Genomic DNA, 15,302 nt, shown 5'->3' with positions numbered 1-15,302 from the left:
CTGGAGCCTAGAGGGTGCGAGTCTGAGTAAGTCCATGCGCGGGCCCTTTAAGAGGAGTTGCATGTGGCTCCATCTGCCTCAGCCTCCCTCAGCCTCAGTTCCCGCTGGTTTTTCCAGCCAGAAGTTATGGGGACTTCTCTTTCTGGCACTGGAACCCTGAGCGGGGCACCTGGTGTGGGACGGGGACCCCTCAGTCCTCAGGAAGGACCTTCCCAGCCGAGGTAGCCGCCTAATTTTTATCCGCCACACACGAGTGTGGGACCAGCCCATCATGCCTCCGCCCCTCCTACCAGTCTCTATGCAACTTCTTCTTTAATTCCGTAGTTGTAGGACTTCCATTCAGCTTGATGTCAGGCGGTTTTGAATCATGGTTGTTCCGTAGTTTAGTTGTAACTTTGATGTGGTTGTGGGAGGACGCGATACCGTTTACCTACACCGCCATCTTGACTGGAAGTCCTCTCAAATAGGAATTGTCGAAGAAATCCAGCTCTTTCTTGAAATTGCTGTATCACAAGGAACCACAGTAGGTAAGACCATGGAGGCAAGGACTAGAGTGCTTGCACTCTAGTTGTGAACTGTTCTCCTGGTGGTGAGTAGCATTCAGAGGAATCTTCTTTGGAAGCTAGATGCAACTGGAAGGACTGCATTCAGAGATAGATCACATTAACCTTGTGTCCCCAAAATCTGAAGTGTTTGTCTATTTCTGAGTTTGAAACTTCACTTGCTATTTCACTTGAAATTTCACTGTGTTTTTACTTTCTTAAAAGTTATGATGAAGAAGGTTTGTAAAGGAGAGTTGGTTTTTTTTTAAGAAAAAAAATGTTCTTTTGAAGTCTGTATAGCATACTGTTGATTGGCAGTCTGTCTCAGTTATATATATGTTTTAATAATTTCTACACCTATTTCACTGACATTCAATTCATACCCTTCCCTTCCTTTTCAGTCCTGCACAGATGTGAAGACACAAGTTAGGTGTCGGGCCCCAGCTTGGCTTCGGCGTCTATGTGGACAGCTGCTCTCTGAAAGGTTGTTGAGACCCAGTGGTGTTCAGGCAGTGGTCCGGGGCATTTTGGAAGGAGCAGGTGGTAAGAAAGAAAATGTTTGTTACTTTGGTATCCATTTTCCTTCGAGTCAGAGTGAATTATTGGTTTTTAACACTGGTTTTAAACCTTTTTGAGACTAAACAGTGTCTTTGTGGACATTAAGGAAGTTAGACTTGGAAGTTAAACCTTAATGAATTTCTTTTCCAACGAAATAAATTTTCTTGACATTTTTCTAAAATAGTCATGATATACTACTCACATTGTTGAATGATATTGTCAGCTGTTTCAAATTATTTGTAATATCAGAGGAACATTGCACAGAAAGTTTAAGTAAAACCCTAAAGAAAATGTGAAATTCTCAGTGGGAAAGGGGCTTTGTAGCAGGGTGATAAGAGGACTTTGCCTAAGGATTTAAAATACAAAATAGTTATCTTGAAGTTGCACATACCTTAGGGATGCACACTTGGGCATGATGTTTTAGATTCATTTCTACAGTATAGTCTCTAAGTCCTCATTAATAGAAAAAAGTTAATTATGTTAAGCATGATAGTCGTTTTTTATTTATATTTTTATTTAATTTTTTAAAATAAAATTGTTTACGCACACAGTGAAGAGTTTAATAGGATGACAAGGCTTATGGAGAAAAATAGCAGTCCTTTCACCGTTCTACTCCTTTTCCCATCCCCGGAAGTAACCACTTTGAACTCTTTTAGTGGGTTTCTTCTGGTATTTACCTCTGTGTTTCTAACTATAATGCATACACAACAGCTTCTTAATTTTTCAGTCTTAGGCTTCATCTATTAAGTTCTCACCATGTGTGGAGAAGGATTTTGTTCTTTTTCATAACCCTACCATCATCCCCTAAGGATACTTTCCATCCCCTTAATAGTCATATCTTAATTTTGGTTAGATCAATATTCAGTGTTTATGTTCTTTTAACTATGTAATTATTTTTTACAGCTCAGCTATGTAGTATACGATGACTACTTTTTTTTTTGGTGCAACTTTTGAACTTCTGGAGTTCATAGTTATCTTTTCTGTTAGTCTGTTTAGTTTTTTTTTATCCTCACCCAAGGACATTTTTTTTTTTTTTTTTGCATTTATCTTCAGATAGAGCGGGAAGGAGAAAGGGAGGAAGAGAGAGAGAGAAACATCCATGTGAGAGAGACACATCGAATGGTTGCCACCCACACAACCCCAACCAGGGCGGGGACGAACTACAACCAAGGTATGTGCCCTTAGTGGGAACCGAACCTGGATCTCTCTGGTCCGTGGGCTGATGCTCTAACCGCTGAGCCAAACTGGCCAGGGCAGTCTGTTTAATTTTTAAAACATATTTTATTTATCTATTTTTTTAAACTTATCTTTATTGCCCTGGCCGGTTTGGCTCTGCGGTTGGAGCATCAGCCCACAGTCCAGAGAGACATGGGTTTGGTTCCCGCTAAGGGCACATACCTTGATTGCAGTTTGTCCCCTGTCCTGGTTGGGGTGGTGCAGGAGGCAACCACTCGATGTGTCCCTTTCACATCGATGTTTCTCTTTCTCTCTTCCTCTCTCTCTCTCCCGCTCTATCTGAACAAAAATGGAAGAATGTCCTCGGGTGAGGATAAAAAAATAAATAAATGAACTTACCTTTATTGTTGAATGTATTACAGATGCCCCCCCCCCCCCCCCCGCTTAATCCCCTCCTCCCCACTCCCAACCCTCTCCTGCCTTCCCCACACTATTGTCTGTGTCTATTGGTTATTCATATATGCATGTAAGTTCTTTGGTTTCTCTCTGCTCACCCCACCTCCCCTTCTTTTTGAGGTTTCAGTCTAACAACCAATTTGTACTTCTTAATCCCTTCACTTTTTTCACCTATTCCCCCAACCCTCCTCCCATCTGGCAACCAACAAAAAGTTCTCTGTATCTATGAGTGTGTTTCTGTTCTGCTTGTTCATTTTGTTTGTAGATTCAACTGTTGATAGATATGTCTTCATTGCCATTTTATTGTTCATATTTTTTATCTTCTTCCTCTACAAGAAGACTCTTCAACATTTCATATAATACTGGTTTGGTGGTGATGAACTCCTTTAGCTTTTTCTTGTTTCTGGGAAATTCTTTATATGTCCATTGATTCTAAATGATAGCTTTGCAGGATAGAGTAATCTTGGTTGTAGGTTCTTGCTTTTCATCACTTTGAATATTTCTTGCCACTCCCTTCTAGCCTGCAAAGTTTCTTTTGAGAAATTTTCTGACAGTCTTGTAGGAGCTCCCTTGTACGTAACTAACTGCTTTTTTCTTGCTGCTTTTAAAATTTCCTTTTTTTTCTTTAACCTTTTGCATTTTGATGATGATGTGTCTTGGTATGGGCCTCTTGAGGTTCATCTTGTTTGGGACTCTCTGTGCTTCCTGGACTTATATGTCTGTTTCCTTCACCAAGTTAGGGAAGATTTCTGTCATTATTTTTTCAAATAGGTTTTCAATTCCTTGCTCTCTCTCTTCTCCATCTGGCACCCCTATGATGTGAATGTTGGTATGCTTGAAGTTGCCCCAGAGGCTCCTTACACTATCCTCATTTCTTTATTATTCTTTTTTCTTTTTGCTGTTCTGATTGGGTGTTTTTTGCTTCCTTGTATTCCAAATCGATGGTTTACTTCTCTGCTTTACCTACTCTTCTATTGATTCCCTGTAAATTATTCTTTATTTCAGTTAATGCCTTCTTCATTTCTGACTGTGCTTCCTTAATTTCTGACTGGTCCTTTTTTATGGTCTTGAGACCCTCACTACGTCTATTGAGCATCCTTATAACCAGTGTTTTGAACTCTGCATCTGATTGATTGCTTATCTCCATTTCATTTAGTTCTTTTCCTGGAGTTCTGTTCTGTTCTTTCATTTGGAACATGTTTCTTTGTCTCCTTATTTTTGGCTGCCTCTGTGTTTGTTTCTATGTATCAGGTAGAGTAGCTATGTCTCCTAGGCTTGGTAGGGTCACCTATTGTAGTAGGTATCCTATAGGGTCCAGTGGCACAGCCTCCCTGATCACTCCAGCTGGTCCCTCAAGGTGCACTCCTCATGTGAACTGTACACCCTTCTGTTGTAATTGAGTCTTGACTGCTGTTGGCATATCAATGGGAGGGATTCACTCAGGCTGATCAGCTGCAAGGACTGGCTGTGACCACTGACTATCAAGCTCTGACTACCTTGGAGGACCAGCTGTGCAGGGGACCACCACACAGAGCAAGACTTACTTCTGCAGGGCTCTGGTACCCACTGAGTCTACTCCTTGAGTGTGTCGCTTATGGAGGTAGTTGGGTGGTGGTGCTTTACCATGGTCTGAAGCTGTCCACTGGTTATCCTGGCTCTGGCACAAGGTCAGCCACTGCCTGTGTTCCACCTGGGGCCACCAGGCATAAGTTACAAAGCGATCTGCAGATGGCTGCTGCTCGTGCTGGGCTTAGAGGTACCCAGGCAAAACTAAGTAGTGAACCAAGGCTGGCTGCTTCTAGTGCCAGACCAGGGGCCACATAGTGAGAGGTATAGGGCTCACTGAGGCCAGATGCTGCTTTTTTTGAGAGAATTTAGGAAAATCTGAAACAGGATCCAAGACATGCCATTCCTGTGGTAAAGTCACTAGAAACAGCTTGGATAGGCCTAAAAGTAGGGTGGGGCAGGTCCTCTGGAGATCATCAGGGCGGAGCAAACAGTATGAACCAGGTTACTGAAGTCCTGTTGGGGAAGGGCTCACCAAAGGAACAATGACCTCTGCTAGCACTTCTGTCTCGGAGAAGGCTGCCCGATAGCTCTTGCCCCAATGCCAAACAACTCAGTTCTTCCCTGTATGTCTCTGGTGCCTTTCAAGCTGCCTTCCCAATGCTGGAGCCTGGAGGGAGCAAGTCTGAGTAAGTCCAGGGCCCTTTAAGAGGAACTGCTGGGGTTCCAGCAGCCTCAGCCTCCCTCAGCCTCAATCCCCACTGGTTTTTACAGCCAGAAGTTATGGGGACTACTCTTCCTGGCGCTGGAATCCTGAGTTGGAGGACCTGGTGTGGGACAGGGTCCACCCCTCCCTCCTTTGGGAGGACCCTCACAGCTGAAGTGTCCCTCCTGATTTTTATCCACCACATGTGGGTGTGGGACCAGACCGGCTGTACCTTCGCCCTAACTACCAGTTTCAGTGTGGCTTTTTCTTTAATTTTGTAGTTGTAGGACTTCCATTCTGCTTGATTTCAGGCAGTTTTGAATGATGGTTGTTCTGTAGTTTAGTAGTGATTTTGATGTGGTTGTGGGAGGAGGCGAGTTCTGCATTTACCAATGCCACCATCTTGACTGAAAGTTGTTCTGTTGAATTTTGTATATGCTTCTCACTAATCTATTTTTAAACTTTCCCCCTGTTGTTTAAGTCTCCTTTTAATACAGTCAGATACACCAGATAGTCTATCAGTTTCATCTTCTTGAAGACATTTCTCTCTGAGGCTTCTTTAATCTGAACTAGGTACCTTCTACGTGGCTGTCATCCTAGGATCTCCCTTCACCTTTGTCCTGGTGATCTCTTTGCCTTTGTATGTGTGTTAATTTCTTTATCTCTTGTATCCCCTGCATATTCTAACCAATTACCACAAATTTAGTAACTTTTTGATGGAAATGACATTTAAACTGAGCCCTGAAGGTTGATTTGGGATTTACCAGTTGAAGAGTGAGGGAAGACAGTTACAGGCGGAGAGGACAGCATGTATGAAGGAACTGAGGTAGGATAGAACATAGTATTTTTGAGGAAATTTCATTGAGGGCAGAGAGTGGTATAACATGGGGGTAGAGAGTTGGGGCCACATAATGGAGGCCTGTACGCCTAGTTCAGGATTTCAAACTTAATTGTGAGGGTAGTGAGAAACCATTGGAAGCTTTTAAGAAGGAGAGACATGCTAAATCCTACATTTTTGAAATATCTATCTAGATGTATTGTGAAGAATGGATTAGGTAAGAGCAGAAGTAGGGGAGCAGGGAGATCAGTTAAGAAGTAGTTGTCTGAGAGATCACTGTGGCTTGAATCAATGCAGTGGCAGGGAAATGGAGCTAAATGAAGGGGTATGAGAGGTCTTTAAGGGGTAGAGTTGCCAGAACTTAATGGAGTGCTTCATATGTGGGGAGGGAAGAAGGGGGAGAGAAGAATCAATTTCAATTTTCCATTTCTGGTGTGACAAAGGTGAGGTCAGTGTGGTTAGCAGACATTGATAGATTTGGTCTAGAGAGGCTGTAATGTTGCCTTCCTAGTTCTGCCTGCAGTGATTTCTAAGGCCAATGAAGGGAAGAATTATCAGTTACTTGTGAGAATTTGTCACATGCAAATAGGTCCTTACATGTTCTTTTTCTAAAGAAGAGTTAGATGTCATCCAAGGGCAGGCAAATCAGAGAGCTGCCATCAGAAACTTAGAACCCTTTGCCATGAGCTTTCCCCACTTCCACTTATGTATATATTTTTTGTTATTAATTCCCCTTACTCATGTATATATTTTTTGTTATTAATTGCTTCTTTTCAGAAATCATTTGAGGCAGTTTATATTTACTCATATTTGCATTTCTGGCATTCTCCACTTATTTGTGTATATCCAAATTTTAATTCAAATTTTCTTCTGCCTGAAGAACTTTAACATTACTTTACAATGCAGGTTAGCTGGCAATGAGTTCCCTTAGCTTTTGTTTGTCTGAAAAAATCTTTACTTCACCTTTTTTTTGGAAAATATTTTTACCGTCGTTTTTGTCTTTGTTGCTCTCCACATGTTATATACCTTTTTTCTCTGGCTACTTTTAAGATTTTCCTTTTTATCACTTGTACTTAGACATTTGATTATGATATGCTTTGGTATAAGTGATTTTCTTCATATTTCTTTTACTTAATGTTTCTTGGGCTTCTTAGAGCTGAGGGTTTGTAGTTTTCATAATATTTAAAAATTTCTTAGACATCATCTTCAAATAATTTTTTTATGTCCTCTCTTCTCTCTTTCTGGAATTTGAATTACACCCTAATATGATGCTTAATGTTGTCCTACAAGTTACTGATACTCTGTTTATTTGTTTAAGCCTTTTTTTCTTCTCTGTGTTTCACTTGACATAATTTCTTTTGCTATGTGTTCAAGTCCACTGATCTTTTCTCCTGCAGCCTCTACCATTTAGTGTATTTTTTGTTTCAGATATTTTCTTTTTCATTAGTGGCGGTTCAGTTTGGATCTTTTTTTTATATATTTTATTTCTCTCCTCATCATGATCATTCCTTCCTTTTTACCTTTTTGAAAGTAGAGAATACATTTATAATAGCTGTTTTAATGTCTTTGTTTCCTAATATTGTCATCTCTGTTTTTATGGGGCTGTTTTATATTGATTTTTCTTCCTAATTATGGGTCATATTTTTTTGCTTCTTTGCATGTCTGGTGACTTTTTAAAAATGAGATGTTATTTACAGACCATAAAATTCACTCCTTTTCAAGAATATATCCTAGGGGACCAGGTAGCTCAGTTGGTTAGAGCGTTGTCCTGATAGGCCAAGGTTGCAGGTTTGATTTCCAGTCAGGCACATACAAGAAGGGCAAATACAAGAACCAACTAATGAATGCAAAAATAAGTGGAACAACAAATCTATATTTCTTTTCCCCTCTCTATCTCTCCCTCCCCCTCCTTTCCTTTCTCCCTAAAAATTAATCCCTAAAAATTTTTTTAAAGAGTTAAAAAATAATAAATACATAAAGAATACAGCCCTGGCCAGTTTTCTCAGTTAGAGCATTGGTCCACAGACCAAAAGGTCTCGGGTTCGATTCCTTGTCAAGGGTATGTACCTGGGTTGCAGGTTTAACCCCCAGCCCTGATCAGGGTCGCACAGGAGGCAACCAATGGATGTGTCTCTCTCATATCAATGTTTCTCTCTCTCTTCCTCCCCTCCTCTTCCTTCCCTCCCTTCCACTCTTTCTGAAAATCAATGGAAAAAGTATCCTTGGGTGAGATTAACCACAACATAAAAGAATATAGTTCAATGATTTTTAGTATAATTACAAAGTTGTCCAACCATCACCAATATCTAATTCCAAACATTTTTATCATTACCCCCCAAAAACCCTCATATTTGTTAGCAATTACTCCTCATTATCCCCTCCTCCAATCCCTTGTAAATACTAATCTACTTTCTGTCTCAGTGAATTTGCCTGTTCTGGATATTTCATCCAAATGGAATGATATAATTTGTGGTCTTTCTGTGGCTTTGTTCTGGGATGCAGTTCAATCCCCTTGATCCTGGCTTTTTTATTTTTTTGTAGAGGGAGACTTTTTTTTTCTTTATTGATTTTAGAGAGAGAGGGAGAGAGATAGAAACATCAATGAGAGAGAACATTAATTGGCCGCCTCCTGCATGCCCCTCACTGGGGATTTGGCCCACAACCTGGGCATGTGCCCTGACTGGGAATCAAACTGGCGACCTCTTGGTACATGGGTCGACACTCAACCACTGTGCCACACTGGCTAGGCTTGATTCTGGCTTTTAAGCCTTATTACTGTGGGTCTAGAACAGCCTTAAATCTAAAATAATTTGGCCCCACTACTAAGGCAATAGCCTTCTGAGATTTTACTTGATGCCCTGTGTATTAGGAGGCCTTCCCATGTTCACTAGCCAGAATACAAACTACTCTCAGCCCTGTGTGAACTCTGGGGATTGCTCCTTCTATTCCTTTCTGGTGGTTCTTGCCCCAGCCTTTGTTTTTTTTCCTCACACACATGATTACATGATTCAGATAAAGAGAAATAATAATATTAATAGTAATAAATTATTACTGAGAAAAAGCTAGTACAGCAAATCTGCAAATAACGTCAGTTCATTGAATGTTGTTTCATTATAATGTTGATGAGATGCCTTAGTAATTTAACTCCTATTTATATCAATTAGCCTGTGGTAAAATTGGTTTCATTATACATCATTTTGCTTAAAGTCACAGAACCTATTGATGACATGTGAGGACTTATTGTATTCAAGTCATATGAATAATATAATTTCAGTGATTAAGCTTTATTTTTTTCTCTGAGCTTCTCAGAAACCAACATCAAAAGAAAATTTCAGGGGGTAGGTTATCTTTTAGAAGAAATCAATAATTTCCAGCAGTGGAAAAACACTTTTTACCCTAAATTTTAAGGACCTTATATGGGAAACTGCTTTGAGTTTTTGATGTCTCTATCCATTGCTGACAGCTGGGGCAGCTGGTGGGAGTGATGCTGAGGCAGCTGCTGCTGATTGGAAGAAGTGTGACTTGATTGCAAAGATTTTGGCCTCTTGTCCCCAGCAGTCTCTTTCCCTAGAGGATTATTATAAGAATATCTGCCCCCAGGTAAATAATTTTGTTTCTTTTGAATGTTTGAGGATTATTTGTTTATTTACAGAAAAATGATTTTTTCCAGAAAAATGATTTTTAATGTTCCTCTAATAATGAGGTAAAAGCAATATATTATTTGAGTTTATTGTTCAGTGAGTGGCCTTCCTAATAAATAAAAACCTATGGAAGACACCAACCTAATTGTGGGGTTGAAGAATGCCCCATCACTCACTATTAGATGAGTAGCCCAGCTTGCTCTCAGAACTGGAATATGAAACTAAAGTTTCTTCTTGTTCCGCATCTTTTCTGTGTGTTTTTCATGAATTAAAAAATAGATATTAAATAAACAAGGTAAATTAACATAATACATAATTTAAAAAGCAAAAAGAGTAAACAAAATTAAGTTTCCCTTTCACCTGTATTCCCTAGTCCCTCACAAGTAGTCACTGTTACCAATTTCATGTTTATTTTCCAGAGATATTCCGTGTATTATCTATATACAATTATATGTGTATGTATGTGTATATATAGTTTAATTTTATCCAAATGATAACATGTTATACATACTGTTTTTCATTTTGCTTTTTTAACTTAACAATGTACCTTGGAGATAGTTTCATATAGTCATTTTGTATAGTGCTGCCCCATTCTTTTTTGTGGGTGCATAGTATTACATTAATGTACCATAATTTATTTAACCAGTCTCCTAATGGATATTCGCGTTGTTTTTATTATTTTGCTATTACAAGCCATTCTACAGTTAATATTCATAAATCTTGTATGTGCTCAAGCACTACCATAGGAAAAATTCCTAGAATTGAAATGACCAGTTCAAAGGGTATATACATTTTAATTTTTAACTAATATAATTTATATATCTGTTTTCCTACACTTTTGCTTACACAACATGCTACAAAACTTAAAAAAAATTTTTTTTTAGTTGATTTTAGAGAGAGAGAGAACATCGATTGGCTGCCTCCTACATGTCCCCCAGTGGGGAGCAGGCCCACCACCTGGGCATGTGCCTTGACTGGGAATCAAACCGGTGACCTCTTGGTGCATGGGTTGACTCTCAACACTGAACCACACTGTCTGGGGTACATTACCTGCTAATCTGATAGGTGAAAAATGTGGAAGGGATTTTCTTAATCAGTATTTCCCGTGCATTTTGATGTATGACGTGGCTTTTGAAGTACAGGCCAAAGAAAGTCATTCTTTGTTACGCTGATCTTCAGGGTTCTTATGGATAGGTATGCATGAGAATAAAATGTCACAATGCAAAGATCTTATATTAAAATACACTAAATATAAATCATCTTACAGGAAAAAGTTAGCATTTGCAATGATGAGTAAATATTTTCTGAAACTAGTAGCTATAGTTTTGGTACTTGACAAAATGAAAATAATTAAGTCCTGGGTTTCAGGCTTGCTGAATCTCTTTCTGGCAGTGTCAGAGGTCACATTTAGTTTTGGACACAGTTCTCCTGCCTGCAAAAAGTGAAGAGTCACTTTTAAGTCAGGAACAGAAATATACTTTTTTATTAGTTGCTTACAGACTTGAGTAAACTCACTCAGGCATTGGAGATCTATGTTTGTCTTTGAGAATAAAATAGACTATCGTCTGGGGTAGTTCAAACACATGCGATCTTCAGACTCTAAATATATTTATATGCCTTGACTCAGTGATTTCATCTGGTGGTGCTATTTAAGTAGCAAAATTTGGGGAGAAACAGAATGTCTGGATATTTAGGAAATAATTTAATAAATTCTTACGTGCAGCTTGAATATATATTACATTGCTATATAGTATTTTTGAGGAATTTATAATAATATGAGATTTTAGTAATATACAAAACTGAATATTAAGTGTGGCCTCAATTAAAATGGAAAAAGAGCCCTGGCCCGTTTGGCTCAGCAGTTAGAGCGTCGCCCGCAGACCAGAGAGTCCCGGGTTCTGTTCCCGCTAAGGGCAACACCTCGGTTGCAGTTTATCTCCAGCTTTGTGAGTGGTGACCACTTGATGTGTCTCTCTCACACCGATGTTTCTCTCTCTCTTCCTCCCTCCTGCTCTATCTGAAGATAAATGCAAAAACATCCTCCGGTGAGGATTAAAAAGAAAAAGGAAAAAGAATTATACAGAAATATATTAGAAAAAATATACCAACAATTATTATAGGATTTGGGAGGATTTAATTTTATTCTTAAAACTTCATTTTTTAGATTTTCTACAGTGAGCATGTATTTTATAAATTTGATAAAATTGTTTCATAAAAAAAAATTGTTTCTTCAGTTCTCACAGCCTTTGATCCTGGGTTGTTAAATTAAAAATATATATATATTTCGTTGAATCAGTATTACTGCAGTGAGTTTATTTTTTGGCTTTCTCTGTCTTTTTTTTTTATTTTTTATTTTTAGAGAGAGGAAGGGAGAGGGAGAGAGAGAGAGAAACATCCCCTACTGGGGATTCCACCAGCAACCTTTTGGTGCATGGGACATCCAGCCAATTGAGCCACACTGGCCAGGGTTGCTTTCTCTTCTTAATGTAATGCCCCTTGTAAAGAGCTTGGTATTTTCTTCATGTACTTTTTCTTTTAGATCCTGGATTTATTTCACTTTCAAGATAAATTAACAGCACGGCAATTTCAGAGAGTTGCCACCACTACTTTTATAACTATGTCAAGAGAACGCCCACAATTGGCAGCAGAGTATTTGCTTCAGCCTGTATTGGCACCTCTTCATCGATGTTTAAATACAGCAGGTAAAGGATGCAGTCTGATAGTTGGGTGTTCCCCTGAAGCAGGGGTGGGGAATCTTTTTTCTGCCAAGGAACATTTGGATATTTATAACAACATTCACAGTCCACACAAAATTATCAACTTAAATTTAGCCTGCTATATTTGGTCAGGCTAATTTGGTGAGGTGTGTGACATTAGCTGGTATTGATTTCATGGGCCTCGTAAGGCCTGCGGGCTGGACATTCCCCACCTCTGCCTAAAGGATTTTCAGTGTTTCAGGTTGAAATGACTTTAGTCAGTGGTAGTTCAGTATCTTTAGTTTTACCTTTTCGCTCCCTAACTTTTTATTTTGAAAAATTCACCTCACAAAAGTTATAAGAAGAATACAGTGAACCACTCTACTCCTCTACACTTCACCTAGATTGATCAGTTGTTATTTTTTGGCCACATTTGTTTATCTTTCTCTTTTTATACATATACCTTTTTTTCTGAAACATTTGAGAATTAGTTGTAGACATCATCTAATGTACAGACTTCATTCAGATTTCTCTAATTGTCCCAAGAATTTCCTTTATTGCTATTTTTTAATAATTTAGAATCCAGTCAAGAATCATGCATTACATTCACTTATGCCTCTTTTTAGTTTCCTTTAATATAGAATAGTTCCCTGGTTTTTTGTTCGTCTTTCACCATGACATTTTTGAGGAGCCTGGGTTATAGAATATTCCTTAATTTGTATTTGTATAATTATTTCCTCATGATTAGAACCAGGTTAAATTTTGGCAGGAATACTACATAGGATGATGGGTTTTTTTCTTAGTCTCCATTAGATTAAGGAGCATATGTTATCAGTTTATCCCATTATTAGCACTGTTTTATTTGATCATTTGTAAAAATATTTTCCTGCCTATATAATTAATAAGTAAGTTATGGAATTGATAGTCTGAGATTGTGTGAATACTGTTTCCCAATAATCTTTCATACTGTGGTTTAGTATCCATTGATGAGTCTTGACAGTAAAATGATGACTTTATATTTCTGTTATTCTTTCTATTTTGTTAGTTGATATTCTATAAAGAAGAGCTTTTTTCCTTCCCACTTCACCCCTTTTAAAAAAATTATTATTTAAGGTGTTCTCCCTCCAGGAAGCATGCCCATGCCATTCCCTTCCCCCAAAGGCACATATCTCCTAAACTCCAAGAGACCCCATGAGACTTGCAACCAGGGGAACAATGGGCAGCAGCTAACCCCCTGAACCTGTTTCCAAGGCCCCCTATTCTCTGACTTCCCAGTGAGCCAAAGCAGCCCAGCCTAGGCTCTCCTGTTGCTTCTTCTGTGTCCTTCCTTGTTTCACTGTCCTAAGTGTGTTTTTGCTGTAGTCAATACATTCTTGCTTGCTTTTCTAAATAATAATAATTATTATTACTTAAGTGCCAATATAGATTTATAGATTCCTTTTTTTATTTAATTGGTTACCAAACATTCCTGTCATTCATTTTGATGCTCAGATTTTCCCATATTTCGCCAATGGGTTTAGTTCTGTTTTAATGTCTTAAAAGACTGATATTTTCAACATCCTTTAGTATGTTTTTATGCTTTATTGAGTTTAATGCTGGGATACCAAGTATCATTATAGCACCCTTAGTGATTTAAAAAAAAAAAAAGCAAACTTTCTAGATAGTAGTTAATTCCTAAGGTTAAAAATGAAAAAAAAAAAAAAAAAAGTTTGATGTTATGGTTAAACCAAATTTAGGTCTGTGTATATTTTGTGTAGAAGTCATTTTGTGGTATGAATTTTTCTGAGTGTGTGTGATGAGGTGAGGTGAGGAGGGGTAGAGAATCTCAAATTCTTTTGCATAGTAAGACTTCACCAGATTGAGCCTTAGTGAAGTAAAAAAGTTACTCAGACATGACAGACATGATATTTGAGTAAATACTTAAAATTCCTTTATATTTAATAGGAATCTATCCTAGAATCAAAAATGGCTCAAAAAATGAAATATTATTTCTGTTAACCTGAGTGTGGGTAATTTTGGTTTTTGTTCTATAGAGATTCCAGAGAATGACATGGTGCCAGGGACCATTTTGGTGACAGAAGAAGAAGTTAGTAGATGCATTGATGATATATATAAGGTTGGTAATTTGAATCATTCATGTTTTTAGCTTATATTTTTACTTAGTCTTTATTTTTTATTATTATTTTTTTTTATCCTCACCCGAGGACATTTTTCCATTTTTTGTACAGATAGAGCGGGAGGGAGAGAGAGGAAGGGAGAGACAGATAGAAACATCGACGTGAAGGGACACATCGAGCGGCCGCCACCCGCACGACCAACCAGGGCCGGGGACAAACTGCAACCGAAGTACGCGCCCTTAGCAGGAACCGAACCCGGGTCTCTCCAGACCGCAGGCCGACGCTCCAACCGCTGAGCCAAACCGGCCAGGGCTATTTTTACTTAGTCTTTAAAAATAATTTTGCCTTTTTAATTCGTACTTTAAGAATTGGAATGATTAATCTTAAATTCAAAATCATTAAAATACTTTCACTTTTTTTCTTTTTATTTAGGGGTGAAGAAGTTGGGGAGGTGAAGGTGGGGGGCAGTGTGGGGAATGTGGAGGGTAGGGGGAGGGAGAGGTGATAGTAATCATTTAAAAACTGTCTAAAGCCCCCAAACAGTGATACACAGAAAGAGGGGGAAAGGCAGGGGGTGGGGAGGGAGGTTGAGGGGAAAGAGAAAGAGTCGCTGGTCAGGAAACTTCCATATTTTCATTTTTTGAAACTGGAAATTATTAGCTGTTAGTGAAAAAAATTGATATATTTTGAAACTGTGAGTTTCATCATTTATCTGAGTGTTAAATAGTTTATATTCTCTAACTGGCATATGCCACTGATGAAAGCATGTCTTTTAAAGAAATTGACCGAGGCATTTACAATACTGTAGGCTTCTTAAAAGTGGGTGAATATTTTGAATCTACTTTATAGCTTTTTTTGCTTTTTTTTTTTTTAATCCTCATCTGAGTATATTTTTCTGTTTATCTTCAGATAGAGTGGGAGGGAGGGAGGGAGAGAGAGAGGAAGAGAGAGAGAAACGTTGACGTGAGAAGGACACATCAACTGGTTGCCTCCTGCATGACCCGACCAGCGCCTGGGATGAACCGCAACTGAGGTACGTGCCCTTGACTGGAATCGAACCTGTGAC

The 15,302-nt window shown here is 38.7% G+C and overlaps 1 protein-coding gene across 2 annotated transcripts in view; it reads left to right on the top strand.

Moving 5' to 3' along the window:
* Positions 1-15,302, top strand: part of TANGO6 (transport and golgi organization 6 homolog) — a 206,405-nt gene that overhangs the window by 14,430 nt on the left and 176,673 nt on the right. For both annotated transcript variants that reach the window (XM_036275427.1, XM_036275428.1), the window contains exons 4-7: positions 944-1,085; positions 9,246-9,382; positions 11,963-12,125; positions 14,153-14,235. In XM_036275427.1, coding sequence (XP_036131320.1) covers positions 944-1,085; positions 9,246-9,382; positions 11,963-12,125; positions 14,153-14,235 — 525 coding nt within the window. The remainder of the gene's footprint in view (positions 1-943; positions 1,086-9,245; positions 9,383-11,962; positions 12,126-14,152; positions 14,236-15,302) is intronic.

Source organism: Molossus molossus, unplaced genomic scaffold, assembly GCF_014108415.1.
Source record: "Molossus molossus isolate mMolMol1 unplaced genomic scaffold, mMolMol1.p scaffold_m16_p_21, whole genome shotgun sequence".
NCBI lineage: Eukaryota > Metazoa > Chordata > Mammalia > Chiroptera > Molossidae > Molossus > Molossus molossus.
This window is presented reverse-complemented; position numbering and strand designations above follow the sequence as displayed.